General features: G+C 41.6%; 1 protein-coding gene across 1 annotated transcript; it reads right to left on the bottom strand.

The window, feature by feature from the left end:
* Positions 1-698: 698 nt before the first annotated feature.
* On the bottom strand, positions 699-16981 carry spock3 (SPARC (osteonectin), cwcv and kazal like domains proteoglycan 3). The gene is made up of 11 exons (XM_083909101.1): positions 16923-16981; positions 16649-16765; positions 9638-9677; positions 7867-7975; positions 6536-6644; positions 6235-6343; positions 4816-4929; positions 4463-4684; positions 3694-3756; positions 2992-3129; positions 699-2805 (listed from the first exon to the last, which is right to left on the bottom strand). Exons 2-11 carry the CDS (start codon positions 16763-16765, stop codon positions 2657-2659), a joined length of 1170 nt encoding a protein of 389 aa, XP_083765227.1. The 5' UTR covers positions 16923-16981; the 3' UTR covers positions 699-2656.
* Between the last annotated feature and the right edge of the window lie 3755 nt (positions 16982-20736).

Below are 20736 nucleotides of genomic sequence, written 5' to 3'. Positions count from 1 at the left end.
ATGTTCTCCCCATACACTACTGTTCAAAAGTTTGGGGTCACTTTGAAATGTCCTTATTTTGTGAAGGAAAAAAAAAATATTTTTTCAGTTGTTAATGTGGTAAACGACTATTCTAGCTGCAAATGGTTTTTAAGTGTGTTTTTAGTGTTCTAATGGTACATTGTGTTTGCTAATCGCGTTAGAAGGCTATTAGATGATTAGAAAATGCTTGTGCAATGATGTTAGCACAGCCAAAAACAGTTTTGCCAGTTATTTGACAAAAGCAAAGTTTGAATTTGAATGTCTTGACTCATTTTGCTACTACTTTTAATGGAAAACACACAAATACACTGTCCAGGGTGTACCCCACCAATCGGCCTATGTCAGTGCCCCCCTAGACCCTCATGTGGAGGATAAAGCTGCAGAAGATGGATGGATGTGTAAAAATACTCCTATACTGTGAATAAGCGTGCATGTATGGTGTGAACACGGTGGGTGTGACAGTGACTCATAAAATATTCACCTGTTCTCCTACATAATGCAGTAACGCGCTCGCACACAGAACTCAGGCAGGAGTTTCCACCTTATGGCAGACGTCACTCATTCCACCCCACGAAGTCACGCGAACACGGTCGAGCGTACGTTGGTCAATATAGCTTTTTTTTATTTCAGCAAATCATACATATCCACTGTAAAAAAATGCATCTGTATCATAACCGTCGAACACCATCAGAGCTGTGATGACAGTGCGTGATTGGTTGAGAGTGGCTACAGTGTTTGAGGTCATCGAGAATGATTTGCATGTCGTCACACCCATTATTATTATTATTAATAAACAGCACAGTTTTAAAACTGAAATGGTTTCCAGCTCCGTAACGTGAAATGAAATTGAAACTTAAAAAAAAAAAAAAAAAGAAAAGAACGAAGGGAGCAAAGTTGCAGCAATAATAATAAAATAATAATATAATAATAATATAATGGGCAATTAAATGGCACTTTTCAGCTATTAACATGGAATCCCAACAAGATGTCCAATTGAAAATGAAGCGAGACAGCAGATTAATAATTGAAAATATAGTACAGCAGGTCCCAGGTCTGCAGGACGTCATCAAGAATACACAAATCTGGATAATCTCAGTTTTTCGGTTTTCAACCCCTGGCAGATATAACACTACAAGTCTTTAAAACAGATCAAGTACAAATCAAGCTTTTTGAAAGTAAACACTGTTAAGATGATTTTTCTTTTTTTATATATATATATATTTATACGTATATATAAAGCTGTCTTAACCAAAGCGTCCTCTAGCCAGTGCACTAAGATATAAAACATGGTTCAAATCCAGCAGAATCTAAGTGGTTACTTAACTGCTTATTATCTCTGTGCTTCTTTACATTCTAGCTATCCTATGTAACAAATCAGAAGATCTGAAGTATGGCCTATGTAACACCATAATAATAATAATAATAATAATAATGATAATAAGAGAGGCCCGGAAAACACAAGACTTGACAGAAATGCCACTTTACTCTTATGCAGTGTAATTAATTAGGAGCTTAAGTCGGTCCAGTAAGCATGCTTCTCCAACTATCACTGCCATCAGTCCTAATCCAGTACAAGGCACACCTAAATAACATTTATCCCCCCCCCCCACCTCCTCCGCCCCACCATAGGTCTGTGGTTTTTTTTACTTCTTGTGAAAGTGAACTCCTTTGAAATCACATTGAGAGGAGATCAGTCAACATTTTTTTTTTTTTTATCATCACACAGATTTGTGGCTCCAGCGATATAAGCTTTCATCTGCAAACGCTCGAGGGAATTGTTTTGCACCCTCCTGTTTTTTTTTTGGAGTTCAACAAAGGTTTAGCCTCTGCTTCTTCACACCGAAGCAGCTCGGCATTCGATGCACTGCGACAAATCTCTTTCACGTGTAATCGTCCAACTATGGATTAGAAAAATAGATCATATTATTAGTTTTTTTTTTTTTTTACCCTCTCAACACTGCTGACCAAGCAGTGATTCTTCGTTACTGAGCCTGATTTGTGCCTCTGTAAAATGTGTTTTTTTCTTTCCTAAATGAAGCATGTCTATCTCTTATCTTTGTTTTTTTCCACCACAGTTACAGTCACAGTTATAGAAATCAAGATCAAAAGAAACCTAAAGAGTGCAATAGTCTCTTATCTACATCATCGAAATCGCACCTCTACACAGGAAGGAAGGGGGAGGGATGATGGAATGAAGAAGGGTAAATCTCTTTAACGTTGCACCTCAGGCATCAACACGCTCGGGCGTTGCACAAAAGACACTGACACACTAGAAGACACGGACTGTCCGATGAAGGGAGAGCTCTTTGCACATGTGACCAAATCCAAAGCTTTGAAGTGGTTGTCAAATCGTCTCAAATGTCTCTGGTTGTTTGACACGCGAGTGAACATCAGTGCCATTAACCCATCAAATTTTATACTTAATCAGGAAGAGAAATCGTGGTAATTTGCCAGGAATATATCTTTTTTTTTGTATGCTCTTTTTTTCTAACTTATGAACAAACAATACACACAGAGTTTGTCCTTAGGCTGTTAGTGCGATTAAGGATCTGCCTGGAGAGTCACCTAGAAACGTGCAGATTGACAAAAAAAAAAGTTTTCTTTCGCCCCCTCTCTCTCTCTCTCGCTTGAAAAATTACGACAGATATTCATCGTCGTCTTCGTCGTCCTCGTCGTCCTCGTCGTCCATCCCCGCCTGGTCGTTGAGGACAAAGGAGTCCTCGTCGTCGTCGGCGAAGAGCGAGTCGCCGCTGCCGAAGTCTCCAGAAGACTCCAGGATCACGCCTGGAGACAGATGTTAAAAGCATAAAAACAGTTATTTATATGCTAGTAAATGAGAAAATCAACACCAGTTTATACAGTAAATACGGCGTTAAAAGCTACCATGGTGACCTTAGCTTCGCTCAGTTTAGCACACAGACTAATACAAACACATAAACTCGCTTTGGCTTCGGTGTGTTTTTTGCCTACCGCAGTCTGCAGAGCCGTGGGTGCGTGAACCAGCCGCCTCGTTGCCATAGCGATCCACACACCAGCACTGTCCGCTGCTGCTGTGGCACTGATGGGCCCTGTAGTAGCCGTCCTCGTCGCAGGACGGCAGATACTGACCTATACATGCAAGCCAAAACACACAGGCACACACACAATGGATCAGTGTGTCTGTGTTCATACTTGTATTTGTTACCTCTTTAGGACCTTTTCTGACATAAACACTGACCTTGTTAAGACTAAAACATGGTTAGGGTTAGCTATTAACTGTTTATGGTTATGGTTAATGTTTTGGTTTGTCCTAAGAAGATAGCTGTATAAACATGTGTGTGTGTGTTCTTGTACTTGCGGCATTCTGAGGACCAGTGAGGGATTTTAACCAACAAAGTGAGGTCATTTTTGCAAAGTGGGGACATTTTGGCCGGTCCTCACTTGAAATCACTTCCTTAGGTTGTAAACATGCTGTTTTTAACAGAGGTCCTAAATTTGGTACAAAACACACTTTTTGCTCTGGGGCTCCACCTGCAGACATTTTATGGTACTGTACCCATTAAGTTCTTTACAGATGTCATTCATGAAGTAGATATTTGTAATTGTGTTGATTTATAAAGTGGAAATTCTGGTCCTCACTTTGTCAGCACTGGTCCTCAGTATGCAGCAAGTAGAAGAATGTATGTGTCTTACCAAGTAGTTTCTTTCCTGCTTGCTTCTTGCTGATACTGGACAGCTCTGCTTTACAAGGAGAATCTGAAAAGAAGAGACATGAATCAGTGCAAACGTCTGCTGTGCGCGGCCATGACAATGAACTTGGAACTCGACCTCTTTTGTGTGCGTTCTGCTTTTGTCCTGACGTTTGACTTCCTGTTGTTTTCGCTTTGGCAAATGCAAAGTATGTGGCCCCCCCCCGTGAGTAAATACTTCTTCTTAAGCTCGCATACAGTGATGTTTCAGTGCCGTGCGTTGTTTTTGTATTATCCATCTCTTATAAATATATTCTGCTAATCCTATGTGGGTCAAAGTGGGAGCTATATTGTGTTTAATTCCATTTCAGATTGAAATATATGCATGTCAACGTCGAACATACCATTCTTTTTTTTTCGTTTTAACTCTACGTTGGCAGAACTTGATTCATAAATCAGAGAAAATGGTTGGTAGAAAACAGACACGTCTCTTTGCAGGCATGGTCATCATTTCATTCAGTAATGATACCCCTGGGCTGGAAGGTTATTGCTGAGATGTGGAGAAAACTGCTCCATTGATGTCTGACAGAGCGATAAAACACGAGCACTTAAGATGACCGGACCGGTTGTATACAACCCATCAGTTATTAAGGCAAATGATCCAAACCACTTTATTTGGATGCAAACTGGCAAGATTGTTGGTATTTACTTCCTCGGAGTAACCAGAAAATCAGTTTAAATGTGTTGTTTCCAAGTGCATGCTGATACCCTACCTGTGTACCTCTGGAAGCACGTGCACCACTCGGAGCCGGTTATGATTTTGTCCACATGCGTGTCGCAGGACTCGAAAAAGGTGTCGGAGCACGGCTCGTTCGTGTCCAGGTAGAGGCTCTTGATCTCCGACTGGTCCAGCTGGAGGTCAAAGTTCGTATCCAGGCGAGAAAACATCCAGCCCAGAGGTTCTCTACACACGGGTGATGCTCCGACCTCAAACTCTGCAGTCAGAGAAGAGGGAGAATGTAATGGAGCGTGAAGAGCAACAGTGACCGTGTTGATGCATAAACATGCATGACCTTGTTTTTTTTTTTGTTTTTTTTTGGACTATGCAAATGAAAATGTGACTCACTGTTCTTCTCCGGCTTCTGGAACGTCACTCTCTTGTGGTTGCCGTTCTCATGCAGGACTCTGAACCAGTCTCTGAGACGACTCACCACCTCCTTCAGGTCCGACGCGCTGCACGCTAATGAGTGATAAATAGCACTGATGTTTAACAATGATTACATCGTACTGTGACCACAATCACAGCTGGTATTAACAACATTAATGTTCCTTAATGTCACAAAGAGATCCATCCTAAAGACAGATTAGAGACCATGAACGCTCTTAGAAATAAGGCTCCTTCTACAAGGGCTGAGGTTCTACCTGGAACCATTTGCTTCTGAAAAACCCTTTCCCGAAGAAAGGGTTTTTCAAGGGTTCTTGGTTAACACTCATGGTTCCAGTAAGAACCATTTTGATCCAGAGAACCCTTTAAAACACCTTTCCTGAATAAAGGATTTTAAAAGGGTTCTTGGTGGAACCCTCCAAAAAGGGTTCTCCTATGAGGACAAGCTGAAAAACCTTATATGGTTCTACTTAGCAATTTTATTTCTAAGAGTGTAGTAACCGATTATGTAATCATTTTAAAATGTTTAAATGCAATAAAGCCAATACTGTAATCAAGTTTCTGAGCCAATAACGTAATGATGACATAAGTTATAATGCTACGGCTTCTCATTACGTTATTGGCCTAACATTGACATGACATAATGCAAAGCAAATAGACAATATAAATCAAAATAAAGATTGTGTACAACAAATCATTCTCCAATTGGCTCTAACAACCAAAATAAAGGAGAGAGCGAGTGCTGCATAGTATGTTGAATGAATGAATATGACGACTATGCCGTCCGCTAAACCATTTTTGATGAGCAAACTTCACAAAAACTGCTAAAAAAATAAATTATTTCCAAAAAATGCAGTCCTATTTATGTATTATTAACTTAGGGGCTGCAGTTATTACATTTTCAAAAACATTTTTTTAATGCATTTTGCAGCAAAACCATACCATTTCTTTTTTCTAAACCTTATTTCATGTTACAGCAGCTCAAGTGGAGTAGTTGATTGACTTCAGCTCATTTCTTTCTATCTCTGTCACAAACACGACGAAAACGAAAAAAACTGAATTCTCACGCTTCCTCACTGGTTCTTGCAAACAGAGATGACGTAAGCACAGCACAGCTGCACTGTTGCAGCGATGCGGTTCTCATCTCTCGGTCTCCTGTGATCCGGTCACAAGAGACCAAGAGATGAGAAGTACATCGCAGTGCAGCACAGCTGCCCTGAAACCTGTAGGGATTCAGTGTCACACTACCAGTGCAGCAGATGGCCTTTAGTTTGAGTTTGAGTGGAGGGGGGGGGCGGGGGGGGCGTGAACCTGGACTTTTCTTTTTTGACAACAAAGAATGTACTGTTACATTACATAGATTTGTGCTTAAATGTGTACCTTTCTTCTCTGCAGAGCTCTGCTCAGGTTCAGAGGGGCAAGGACACAAGCCGGAGCACTTCACCGCGATCTTCTTGCCCGTGATGCACGCCTGGTAGTCCAACTTACACTGAGCGAGACGGAAAGAGAGCGAGAGAAACAGACAGACACGATGAGACAGATGTGGACGTTAAGAGGATGTGTGTGTCTCGACGAGAGGAAATGAAATTGTAAGTCATGTGGCTGAGCTGTTTTCTGTTGCAGCAGCAGCTGAGATTTGATGTAATTATGTGTGTGTGTGTGTGTGTGTGTGAGACTGTACCTTGGTGGAGTAGGTGTGGCCGTCGGTTCCGCAGACAGGGGAAGGGTGAACCACGGGGCAGGGTTGGCACTTTGACCCTGGACTCTGGTACAAACTGGCATCTTTAAAACTAGAGAGGACATATTATTTTTATTATTTTACACACACACAAACACAACATCTCACCGTGTGTATGAAAAGACTACAAATTCTAGCTTCCAGCTTCATTCAAAGCCTGGGTTTTATGAGCATTTCTGTATCTGTGATTTATCATCGCGCTCTTACATCAATTTCAGAAATGAGACACGGAGTTGGGATTTGGATGTGATTATTGTTATTATTTTTTTTTTTTTTCGATTTGATTGCTGCAGTGTAATCATAATTGTGCTCTTCCTGAGAATGCGAAATGGGGTCAGTGTGGTGTTACTGTTCAGTCTGCAACATCCCAGACACACACACACACACACACCACACTAACCCCATTCACATCACTTGGCAGGACGTTGTGTCTGTTGTTAGGCAGTGTTGCCTGTGTTGGGGTAATTGGTCTTGAACAGCAATGTCACACAACAGTCACAAGAGAGATGAAGCCACCTGTAAACCAGCTTGGAAAAAAACAAAAATCTACCCGTATGGTGTTGCTTGTCACACTGCACGAAGATGTGATTTTCCTAATCTACTCTAAGTTGAAAAATCAATACATCTTCTGGGTTCAAAACCTTGAGATTCACAAACGTCGGTGGTTTTTGTGACCGGAAATTCACCTGCAACCCAGGCAACTATTGGACCACATATACAGTGCACTCTTAGAAATAAGGGTTCCAAAACGGTTCTTCTACAAGAGTTGAGGTTCTACTTGGAACCATTTGCTTCTAAAAAAAAACCTTTCCAGGAGAAAGGGTTTTTCAAGGGTTCCTGGTAACACGAAAGGTTCCAGTAAGAACCTACCTTTTAAAACCCCTTTCCTGAATAAAGTGTTTTAAAAGGGTTCCACCTGGAGCCAAATATAGTTCTCCTATGAGGACAAGCCGAAGAACCTTATATGGTTCTACTTAGCACTTTTATTTCTAAGAGTGTATGTGCCTTGCCTTATCATTAACCTTGCTCTAAATGGGTCCATCATTTTACAAAAATGACATCATGCTCTAATGAAGAATACCATTAACTTCTCAGGATAATGTTTCCTGACATTGTAAATCAACTTCCATTTAAACTGACTCCTTTTTTGCCATACCTCTGGGTTTTCCCCCCCGAAGAAGACTATAATCACTTCAGCCTCCGTTTGAAACATAAGCCCGTGTGTGTGTGTGTGTGTGTGTGTGTGTTGGTTGTGCGTCTGATCGTGCTCTTACCTAACTCTCCTCTGGCTGACACAAGTGGCGGTCTTGTAGTCCTCGGCAACACACACCTTGTGGCGACCGCATTTGATTTTCAGACAGGGGTCCTTGGCCGGATCAAGGCCTGAAAACACAAAGCATCCAGACGCATGTTTTTCGAGTGCATTTCAAGTGTGTGCAAAAGAAAGCCTCTTCCTAGAAAGCCTAAGCATAAACCCATTGATCACATATTTAGATTAGTTAAGACTCTATACGTGTATAGCTATCATGTTTACAGATCTAAGCTGTGGATAGATGTCCAATTTGCTAATTTGTGCGTGTGTCACTTTTAGCCTGTGCACTTGTAATGACTCTCTCACGCTGAAGCCATAATGCCGCTAAGTATGCTTCTGGCTAAAAACAGATGGAGCTGGTGATAGAGGACTCTTCCTCGTTACATCAGCCTCCTCTAAGTGTCAGTCGTCCTCAAACTGATCTGGCATCAGATCCCACGGCGGCTGAGCGGCGCACGGCTTTAAAATCGAGAGCTGACTTTAGATCTGCTTCCGAGGAACGCGGCGCGATCTTTGTCGATACAGACGAAGGCCGGCCGCCGCTGACTCCCTGTCAGCGTTTAGAGCGACACTTTCGAGTGACATCTAAGAGCCTGCGCTGATCTCAGAGCAGTATGTGAATGACCTCTGCACTAAAAGAACCTTACTGTAATCCCAGAGCAGCTTTGGCAGATTATCCTGCCTCCATCCTTCCAACCATCTAATGCTATTGTTTCCCTGACGTGTGAGTGTGTTTGAGGATACAGTGATTAAGTGACAGGGAATATGTTCATGGTGTATGAGCTCTCAGCAATAAATTAAATGGTGTAGAAATGAGTGACAACACAACTCTTCTAACCGTTTTCTCCTTCTTCTTTGTTGGTTTACGCTTCAGGTTTTGTGGACAGAGCCTTTGTTCTTTGTTTATGTCGTAAACTATGGATTCAAATAGAGTTGCAAGTAACGAATATTTACGCAATCGATTAATTGTTTGCTCCATAAAATGTTAAAAAACATTGATCAGTGTTTGTCAAACCTGGAAATGACGATGTTCTCGATTGTCTTGTTTTGTCCACAAACCAAAATGATTCAGTTTTAATGATTTCTTTGTTATGTGGAGTAAAGAATCTTGCTTTAAAGGTGCCAGATGTAAGAATGTGGCCAAAAGCGGTTACTACACTCAAATTCAAAATACAGAGGTCTTTTAGGTTTCGTTTTCTGACGTAACTGGCAACCCTTGGTTGCTCGGCAGCAGAGACTCTACTGACTGCAATGATTGGTAGATGGCGGTAGGTGGCGCCACATGCCAAAACATGATTTCAAAAAATAAACATGATTTGTGGTCCGCAAAAGATTTTTTTAATATGAATATTTTGTCTGTACTGGTGTTGTTGGTGAGTTCAGTTTGTTATATGAACATTATTCCTGAGTCTCTGTGACATATTAGAAGATTTATGGCCAGTTTTTTTAGATTTATTACATAATGCACCTTTAACCTTTAAAAAGCTGAATTGATTAATTGTTTCAGCTCTAAATTCAAATGCAAAACACGGCAGCGCAACATAGGTACGCAACCCAAACTATACACAAACATATTTAAGGCTAGTGTATTTCATTTCTATGTTAACATATTCAACCTTCTAAAAAATAAGCGATTCCTACTAAAAATAGCAATAACAAAGATACACATAAATTTGTTTTAATTCAGGAAGCCAAAGGCATAAGCTGCCGACCTCTGTCCACTTCACACCCACCTTGATCGAAGGACTTAGGTGGAGTCCATGTTCCAGGCTCCTTAAATAATAAAAAGAAAGAAAGAAGAAAAGAAGGGTTATTCAACACGTGAAATAATGTCAATACTGTTTTAAAAAAAATCAAGACAGGTAGAAGACTATGAAGCAGTCACACAAACCTCCACTTCCTATAGGAGAAAGCATTGCAGAGACAGAGAATAAAAATGATTTTCATTAGGTTTTTTTTAAAAAAGCATTTCTTTGTGAAGTGTGCACAACGAAACAAACAGTTCACACAATGGATTACAGACACATGGAGCATGCACATATTTAATAAATAGTGTGTCAGTTTTGTTATGTTATCATATAAACCTTTGTGTGTTGTTGTGTGACAGGCTTTTAAATGTGAAATTAATGAGCGACATGAAGGAATGAGATTTTTAGTGTAACATAAAGTCTAATGTCAGGATATGACACATTCAAATCCTTCCTGGATACAGTAAATAAGCGCTCACAGAGTCTAAATATGGAATGCATACATTACAGATGAGTGATTTGGCAGCTTTTAATAGAAGTCCTGGCAGTCTGGGTCACTTTTGAGCATCAATTCAGTTCAAACCCAGACCAGGAACCTCTGGTTTTACAGGACACTGCACCATCCCCTCCCTTATTTTAGTTTATTTACAATGATTATCTTTTTCTTTCACCCACACACATGCCACTTATTTAAGTATTGTATTAAAATGCACTCTTATTGGAACCCTTGGGTTAACCTTGTCTTTAATATCAGTTACCCTGATGAGATGAGAGGAGCTCACAAATATATGATGAGTAAACGATAGAACGAGAAACTAAGGTTAGCCTTCTTCGCGAGCAATACACCGTACAATACAATTACATGACGACTGACATCTAATTACTTGCTGTAAAACACGAGTCAAGGTTTTTTTTTTCCCTCTCTCACTTACATTATATGTAATAAAATATGTAAGCGTGTGTGTGTGTTCCAGGTTTTTGCTCATGTTACGGGGACCTAAATCACATTATGAGGACAAAAAGCAGTCCTCACAATGTAAATGATTACATTCTAATGTGATCTATACATGTTCATACATGGTTAGTCGTCAGGAAATGAATGGAAGTTAACGTAATGTCGTCTGAAGTCATGGAAACCAGACACTGTGTGTGTGTGTGTGTGTATGTTCTTGTACTTGCGGCCTTCTGAGTGAGGTCATTTTTACGAAGTGAGGACATTTTGGCCGGTCCTCAATTTGTTTTCATTGAAATTTCACTTCCTTAGGTTGTAAACATGCTATACTTTGTTTCTAACAAAGGTCATTCAATTTGGTACAAAAAACCCATTTTCCACTCCTGGTGTTTCACACACGTTTTGCTCTGGGGCTCCACCTGTAGACATGTCTTTGGTACTGCACCCAGTAGTTATTTAAAGATGTCATTCATGATTTTGTAGTAGATAGTTGTAATTGTGTGGATTTATAAAGTGGAAATTCTGGTGCTCACTTTAGCAGCACTTTTACCTTGTCCTCAGTATGCAGCAAGTACAAGAATGTGTGTGTGTGTGTGTGTGTGTGTGAACTCAATCAGTTTCATGCCAGGACAAATAGGAAGGGAGGGGAAACAAAATCTTATCAGCGCAAATCCCAATGTGTGCCTGCCACAGGGATGAGTTCCTCTTTGAATAATTTCTCGGTAGTGTGGATTTTGCAAATCGACAACACCACGTATCAAATAAAAAAAAACTGCATTCCTTAAATTCACATCATAATTATCTATCAGGTTATCTCGGGCGACTACGAGTGCGCACGAAAACGAGGTCACGAGTACGAACATCCTGTCACGCTCTGAGCAAGTATAAAGGATGTCGAGTTAATACTGAGTTTCTATGAGGACAATAAGACTGCAACCTTGGAAGGCGATGTTACGTCAGGAGCGTCGACAGGAGGAAGACGAGGAAACACTTCAGTCTGAATGCGGTGTCAGCTATGTGCATTAATGCTCCATCACATTGTCAAATGTGCATTTGCAGTACCTCAAAACATCAAAAATTGCAATGCTTTACCTGCCGTCATTCAGCTCGACATTCGACAAGAGAGATGTTCGTTACATTATGTGTAAAATCAGAAGAGTGCGGGACATTCTCAGACTGTATCAGCAGGACGAGCCTGTTTGTAATTACATTAAGAGGGATAGCGGATAGATCAGAGGTGCAAAAACCACATGCGCACTATAGAATCATCAATGACTCGATATGTGGATGAAACGTTTCTATTCTTATTGGAGTGGTTTCTTCCAGGAAGTCCCAAAATGATCAATATAAAAATTGTGGCGGCCCAACCCCTAGGGTTTGTTGGATTATGTGCACATAATGTGACAGTGTTTACAACAAAAGCACAACTTTAACTTGTCTGTGAGTTTCAATAGTGTGAAATTAGTCTACTTTTGCTTTGCTCAACTCTAATTATTTTATCCTCACTGCTTGGCCTTTCTGACCCTCCGGAACCTGCACGACAGACTCTTGCTTAATTATCATTATATAACTTGCAATAATTCGCATAGAAGATCTGCATCTGAAACAAAAATATGAGAAAGCACATACACTTTAAACTTATACCAAAACCTAAGCCAAATAGTGAGTTTCCTGCTCAGGACAATTCTCAACATTGCATTAATGGCCCCTCAAACCCCTGGTCTGAATCCTAAATGGAATCAACATAGAGACCCACAGAGAGAGGGGGGGGGGTAGAGAAAGAGAGAGAGGGAGTTCTGCAAACAAATTGAATCTGTCCGCACTACAAAACATCAAGTAACTGGGGTGTACACTTCACTGCACAGACGACCAGCCACCCACTTTTCCAAAAAAACAACAACCTAGAATTCAACAATAGGTCTAATGGCCTCCTGGGTGTGCTCTAAAAATAGCTACTTTTCAATTTATCTCTCCATCTCTCTCTCTCTCTCCATCCACCTCTGTTGCTCTCCCTCCTCCACAATAATGACAGACTTTTCCCCTCATGTGCACAAACGCATACACATAAAACTCTCCGTGTCTCCACGTCCCCCAAAAAATACTTCTAACGACCATTTCTCACTTTGATTTCAGGATTTCCTCCATCCTAATTGCGTCCTAACGACTCGCTTCCTTCTCACCGACTCCTTGTGGACTCTCCACTGATATCCCACGTAAGAACTGTGTGCATGTTTTCACTGTACTCGGCTGTGCTTGTCTTGCTCAAGCTTGTCGCACGCATGCACGAACATACACAAATCCACAACTGGGGTGCTTTGAAGTGGAAAAGGCCCCGAAGCTCTCTACCTTGCCTACATCGTTTCACTCTCCACAACACGGAACTGATGTGCATGCGCGGTAAAAACACACAAAGACAGGAGGAGAATAGAGGAGAGGGCTGCTCTAATGAGGCTGCACAAAACAAGCATATACATCTACTCGTATACCGTGCAATTAAACATCATGCACGCGCACACCATCGTGCATCATCATCACACATCCTCCGTTGGTGTTTTGTCTCACTCCAAACCTTACTTTTCGCACTTGGTCCAGAAAGCAGAGCAGAATATCTCAAAAAACAACAACGACGGGATGACACCGGCACACAGCAAAGACAGCCTCGGGGGCCTCTCCGGCAAACAGAACTCACACTACATCAGCGGCCAAGAGCCAAGATCTAGTGCATTTAGCAGCAGACACACACTTATGGCTCTTGCTGAATAAGATGAAAGTGACAGTAGAGCTACGTGCCTGAAATGTTTAATTTAAATCACACTGTCAGTCAGGTTTGGCACAAAATACCAGCAAATACGTTAAAAATGCAGGTGAAATAAATGTTTCATTCTGAATGCAGGGCTGAGTGTAGGCATTTCCAGGTCAGATTCCCAGTCATAAAGCAGTAGTGTTTGGGTTTTACTTGATTAAATGCAAGTTTATCTATTGTCCTTCTTATATTATTATATATAGATATTATTATAGGTTCCATTTTAGACTTAATGGTTACTAAAAGTATGATTTTATGCTACGACTATGTGTGTAATGGCTAAGTATGAGTATAAAATTTACACAGTCTGAGCAGCACGCGTCATTACAATCAATTTTATTTTGTTACCAAAACCACGGGTTGCCAGTTACGTCAGAAAACGAAACCTAAAAGACCTCGGTATTTTGAATTTGAGTGTAGTAACCGTTTTTGGCCACAATCTTACATATGGCATCTTTAAGCAGCCCAAACAAACACTTTTTTAACTCCACAAAAACTCCTTAACTCATTAAATCCAAATAACTGTTACAAATATGTATATATACAGTATATATATATATATATATGTAGTATAATAATGTCTGAGGTGTTACTATAAACAAGGTACTGATACGTACTAGTCTAATATTCAAAGAAAAAGATGAGCATGTCATTATTTCTTGTAGTAATATATAAAATCTGATATATTTGTGCACTTTTATGCGTTTCATGTTATACGAGCTAAATAGAAGTGCACCGTTTTATTTTCTATTCTTTGCTCTCGAAAAGTGCTATTTGACCAAAAAACGTGCTCATTACGTTTTTTGTGAAAAAGGCAACGTGCACACTTACTAAAATGCAAAATTAAATGCACACACACACACACACACACAAAGAGAACATAATGCTTTTATGTTCCACCTCTGTAACGCCTTAAAGCCTCAAGGTTAAAACAGCTTTGAATGCACCGTCTCCTGCTCACAATATTTCTATTCTCCTTCATCCTTGCTTTTGATTCTCACTCCCTTGTTCTATCTATCTATCTGTCTATCAAGAAAACATTTCCTCACTGGCATTTAGCCCTGACAACACATTTGCATAATCCAAAATCAAACAAATCGGACTTGAGGTGCATCACGAGTTCACCTGAGCGGATGGGTTCACGATGTGCAAGAACAAAACCTGCAGCCTGAGTCCTGAAATGTTAAAAGTAAAGACTGGTGTCTCTGTCTCTCTGACATCAGATATATTAAAGGGTAAAAACCAGTCATTAAAGTTTGACTGACAGGTATGCACAAATCACTGCCGGTTGTCTGAACCCATTTACTTTCTGGCTGAAAGGGGCAAGATCCTCGAGAAAACCAGCACTATTTCCAAATCAACCAATTTTACAGAAGATAATATACACTGGTGTTTGTTCTCTGCTGCCTGCTTTGACAGCTACTTCTCAGGCAACTGCTCTGATTCTTAGTCTCTTATCTGTAATCATCATCATCATCATCATCAACAAAGCAAAAAAGAATAAAAAAAAACATGTAAGGGGCTTGTTACTGTAGGAGAAAGCGTTTTTTTTTCTTTTACTAAAAGGTTGACTGAAAAGCATGGACACAGTAATTATATGCAATAACCTGGCATTATATATCACATGTGTCAAACTCAAGGCCCGGGGGCCACGTCTGGCCCGCCATACAACTGTATTCGGCCCCGGAGATAATATCTTTAATAATGTCTTTCCTGCTCTTCCATTTAAACACGTGTAAATATAAAGTTTAGCTTTATATGTCCAGTAAATATTATTAAGTCCAGCTAATAATCGGCTAAAGTGCATGTGACAGGTCTGTATGAGGAATACAGCAGATATACTTTCACTATTACTACATTTCTCAACATTTATGATCCTTGAAACTGTTGTCCAACGTTGATATTTAACCCTTTCTGAGGCTATTCCATGGGTAAAGATGCCTGCCTTACTATACTTACTGTACAGTGCCTTTGATTTGGTGCTATACAAATAAAAAACTGAATTGAATTTAAAGGTGCATTATGTAATAAATCTAAAGCATCTGGTCATAAAATCCTCCTAATATGTCACAGAGACTCAGGAATAATGTTCATATAACAAACTGAACTCACCAACAACAACAGTAAAGCCAAAATATTTGCATTAAAAAAAATCTTTTGCAGACTGCAAATTGTGTTTATGTTTTGAAATCATGTGGCGCCACCTACTGCCGTCTACCAATCATTGCAGTTAGTAGAGTCTCCGTTACCGAGCAACCACGGGTTGCCAGTTATGTCAGAAAACGGAACCTAAAAGACCACTGTATTTTGAATTTTAGTGTAGTAACCACTTTTGGCCACATTCTTACATATGGCGCCTTTAATGAAACTTAACTTTGTGTCCATTAATGCATCGTAACATCTTTCATTTCAAAGTTGACCTCTGATTTGTTTCTTTATTTAATCTATGTGATTTATTCTGTGTTATACTATTTGACCTTGTCTGTTGCCTGACTTTGACACGGGTTTTTTAATTTAAAATTGACTTTGACACCCCTGCCATGGCCTTACAGTAACGTGTCAAGGTAATGACGGCTGATTGATAGAAAAATAATGACTTCAAACACAATTTTCGCTGAAATGATTGAGAGAGGGCAGACATAATGTCTCTGACTTTAAAATTGTAAATGTATATGGTTTTCATTCCCAAATGAGATTACAGGATTATACGTGCTCAGGCGTGAATATAATGGCTAAAACGTAGCTCCTGGGCCTGGATTTCCACTGTTTTTCCCTCTCCTCCTCTCTATACCTGGAGGCAGGTGTTCATTCCTGAGTCCTGACAGACACACATCTATATAGGCCTCACTGGCTGCTGCGGACTCATTCCATGTCCCTCTCTGTAATTAGGCCGGTGTCGGGAGACTCAGCGGTGCCTCTCTCGGACAAAACCAGGCGATTTGTGTTTTCCCGAGGCCTTGACTGATCGCCGCTAAGCTGCCGCGAAAACACATTTACAGGATCATCACCAAGTGTGTTTTACAGTCTCAGTGGAGGCGGCTGATGGACGCTCGACAAAAACGCCACAGCGGACCCCGTGACGCGCAAACGAGGAGGGCATGATCACAAACCAGTGAGATGTGGGGGGGGGGGGGAGAAAATGGTGGTGGGGAGGGAGGGAGGGAGTATGGATGGATGCGAATGAGATAACGAGGAGGGCACGGACGACAGACAGTAATAATAGGCCAGAAATATGACTCACATCCCTGAATCTGTCCCATCTCCCGGTGAGCCACTTATCATCCAAAAAATTGCCGCTGTCGGAGCGAGCGCAGACGTGTCCAAAGGCGCACACACACAGCAAGGCGACGCTCAGCATCTGCGGACATCAACAACAGAGGGGTAAAGAGAGAGTGAGATGAGTGAGAAAGGGGGGGGGGGGGCATTGGATCAGTGCTGAGGCGCAGGAAACGCGTAAAAAAAATCAACATCATCATGAATTCTGTCCAAGATGCGAAGGCGCGTTTTCCTCTTACCTTGTCGCATCAGCTGCTCCAGACTGTTTGTGCTCGCTGCCGTTTGCCTCTAGTAATAGCAGCGTCCTCTCTCTCTCTCTCTCTCTCTCTCTCTCTCTCTCTCTCTCTCTCTCTCTCTCTCTCTCTCTCTCTCTCGCTCTGTGCGCAGCAGAAAACGGGAACGCGCCTGGCACAGTGCGCGCGGCGGTCCCTCCTCTCTGCCCACACCCTCCCCACCCCCCTCCAGTGCGATGGAAACGCTCCTGATTGCTCGCTGTGGTCCTGTCATCAGGCCACCGTTTATGTGTGCAATGTTTTTTTCCCCCATCATCATTGAAAGGACAATAACAGAACAGTATAAATACATGAGGATAAGGTGGGATGAAACACAAAATAATAATATCCATCCATTATCTACCGCTTTATCCGGGGGGTGCTGTACCTATCTCAGCAGACATAGGGCGATAGGCGGGGTACACCCTGGACAGTTCGCCAGTCCATCACAGGGCCACATATAGAGACAAACAACCCTTCACTCACACTCTCACACCTACGGTCAATTTAGAGTGACCAATTCACCTAATAACACCCATGGGAGGAAGCCGGAGAACCCGGAGAGAACCCACGCACACACGGGGAGAACATGCAAACTCCTTGCAGGAAAGGCCCTTGTTCCGAAGTTGTTCCAAACGGGGGTTAAAAACCCAGGAACCCCGGGTCTTCTTGCTGCAAAGGCGAGAGTGCTAACCACTACACATAATAATATACTAGAAAAAAAAAAAAAGATCATGATGATGTGATTAAGAATCACTTTGAACACTGAATTCAAGACTCCCACTGACCGTGACCCCCCCCCCCCCCTCCTGTGCTTCCTTCCTTCCTTCATTCATGCCATGCTCTGCTGCAATTACCACACCATCGCCGCTCAGGCTTGTTCTCTACAATTGTGTGACTCACAAAAAAATGTTTTTGCTCACATTCCTGGCAGAGGTTGTGACAGGGCTGTAAATTGATCCGGCAAGATAACGTGGTTTCCCATAAGAACATGTTACCCAAATGGCCCACCGTCTTTCACTCCTTCACTCTCGAGATGATGATGATTCGTCGAGAGTGCGCGGGCTGAAATTGCTGCCTGTTCCAGTAAGTTGGTCCTTTTGGGGACTGCATGCAAAGCCCTGTACACCCCCTCCAGATTGGTGGAGTGTGCTTCACGGCAAAAACATTATTGACACTGCAGCAGTTATAGTTTCATGGAAATTGTTGAGGAAGTTGTGGAGGACATGGACTCCGGATTTTCCCCTGACATTTTTGTAAAGACTGGTGCTGATGCTGAGCGTCGTCAAAAATCAGCCTCAGATGGCCAACTATTTGCAAACACGGTTCACATCATGTCCACCGCTAACCAAAAACACTCCGTGTCGCCCTCGTGCCCTGTAGGAAAGCGTCTCCGTGTCTCTACTCTCATTAATTCTGGCTCTGGAGGTAAAGAGACGATCACAGATGAAGGAAAATGAGCAAAAACATGAAGAGGGTGAGCAAGTTACAGTTAAAAATCATTAGATTCTTCACAGAGAGACCCAGTGGTCAGGCAGGTCAGGGCATCATTATTATGCACAGTTGCTGGAGAAACCAAAATAGACCTCTGCTCCACATCATCTTAATAAGAGGCTAAGGAAAAGTCATGTGCTTGTATGTGTGTGTGTGTGTGTTATTGTATACGATACAGGTTTGGGACCATTTTTGGCATTAATACTGCGATTAGGTTAATGTTAGCGTTAGTTATTACCTGGTTATGGTTAAGGTTAGGGATAATGCAGTGTCCTAAGAAGAAAAGCAGTGCAAACTTGTGTGTGTGTGTGTGTGTGTGTGTGTGTGGGCATGTGGAAATGATGACAGGCTGCAGATATTTGAAAGTCAAATTAGACGTATGAGGGATGCATGACTGCCTCACACAGCCTGAGCAAAATCGGTTGCTAAACGGTGAACCGCATACGTACCTATATATATATATATATGCGATATGTAGGTACAGGCGAGCAACAGCGGACGCCTGCTGCGAGAATGTGTGTTCTACTCCGGGCCGGAAGTGTAACTGAATGTAAACAGGAAGAGGCGTTGTAGTGATGAGACTGTGTGTGGATGTGCCTGCAGTTGAGTTGGTTTACTTTCGACCGTTGTCGTGTTCTTCTCAGATCGGCCCAAGGTGATTATGGCTAAGATGTCCAGACGGCGTGTGTGCAGTTTGGGGCTTTTGCGACATTTGTGGAAGGAGTTCAACTGTGTGTGTGTGTGTGTGTGTGTGTCCTTTAGCTGAGGGGGCTCATACATTATTCAGTTTCAGACATTAAAGATGTAGATGTGGTCAGAGACATATGCAGGAGAGTCTCTCTCTCTCTCTCTCTCTCTCACACACACACACACACACACACACACACACACACACACACACACACACACACACACACACACACACACACACACACACACACACACACACACACACACACACACACACACACATTCTTCTACTTGCTGCATACTGAGGACCGGGTATAAGTGCTGACAAAGTGAGGACCAGCATTTCCACTTTATAAATCAACACAATTGCACATATCTACTTCATGAATAACCTCTATAAAGAACTACTGGGTGCAGTACCATAACATGTCTGCAGGTGGAGCCCCAGAGCAAAAATAAAAAAAAAACGGGTTTTTGTACCAAATTGAGGACTTCTGTTAAAAACAGAGAGTATCGCATGTTTACAACCTAAGGAAGTGATTTCAATGAAGACAAAGTGAGGACCGGGCAAAAATGTCCTCACTTTGTAAAAATGACCTCACTTTGTTGGTTAAAAACCCTCACTGGTCCTCAGTACACTGGCTAATGAAAGTTCTTTTCACTTTTTCTTGTTTCCCCTCATCTATGTAAATTCAGGAACATCACAGTGTTGACTCGAGAGATGAGCAAGTGCAGATAGAGAATGGAAGGCTTTGAATAAAATGAGGACAAACACAATATATTGTGCGAGTGTGTGCATCTCTAAAGTGTGTGTGTGTGTGTGTTTGGGCAGGAGAGGCATGAAACATATCTCAGGGAGTGGAGATTTCACAGTCCAGTGACTCTGTGTCACTGTGCACCTGCTCGCTGAGACATTGGGAAGGAGGAAAAATGGAGGACAGAGGGGCGGGGCTGAGGTGATGGTGTTAGGGAAAAGAGAAGTTAGTATTGTCTACCAAAAGAATGCCTTATACGTAAACATCTAACCATTTAAATAAGGACCCACTTCTTAAAGATGATTAGACACAAAGTTGTGCATTATGTAACAATTCTAGAAGACTATTTTAACCCTTAAAACACGGACATTTAGGCTGCTTTTTCCCCATTAGTATGTTTAAACGCACAATATACAGAGGCCATAAGAATGTGCAACTGAGTTGTCTTATATCCTTTTTTTCAGCACAATGTAGACAATCTGAAACATTATATTTAAACAAGCCTGAGCAAAAAGTACTCAAGGTTTTGGTCCACAGCTGTGGACATCAGCAACACACACACACAGACTGCAGCATTATGCAACTCTCATTCATGTTCGGGCTCTTTAAATTGGATAAAGAGAAGTGATAGTAAAAAAAGACGAAGTGAGAGAAACTCAGGTGCGTCTCCAAATAAAAAGCTGAACTGAGAGAAGCTTACGTAAGTCTCAAGGAAACAGAAATGTAGAAATGTGTATGTGGAGGTGGATAATGAATATGTGTGTGTGTGTGAGAGACTGTGTACTTGTATTTGTGACCTTTTCTGGCATAAACCGGGTCCTAATGAGGCAGAACCACAAGTG

Source organism: Microchirus variegatus (genome assembly GCF_963457635.1).
Source record: "Microchirus variegatus genome assembly, chromosome: 23".
Classification (NCBI taxonomy): domain Eukaryota; kingdom Metazoa; phylum Chordata; class Actinopteri; order Pleuronectiformes; family Soleidae; genus Microchirus; species Microchirus variegatus.
This window is presented reverse-complemented; position numbering and strand designations above follow the sequence as displayed.

Coding starts and splice junctions, on each gene's coding strand:
- spock3 (XM_083909101.1), bottom strand. CDS start 16,765: ATGCTGAGCGTCGCCTTGCTGTGTGTGTGCGCCTTTGGACACGTCTGC. Junction 7,976..9,637: donor ACCTAAGTCCTTCGATCAAG/GTGGGTGTGAAG, acceptor TTGTGTTTTCAG/GCCTTGATCCGGCCAAGGAC. Junction 4,930..6,234: donor GAGCTCTGCAGAGAAGAAAG/GTACACATTTAA, acceptor ATCACTCATTAG/CGTGCAGCGCGTCGGACCTG.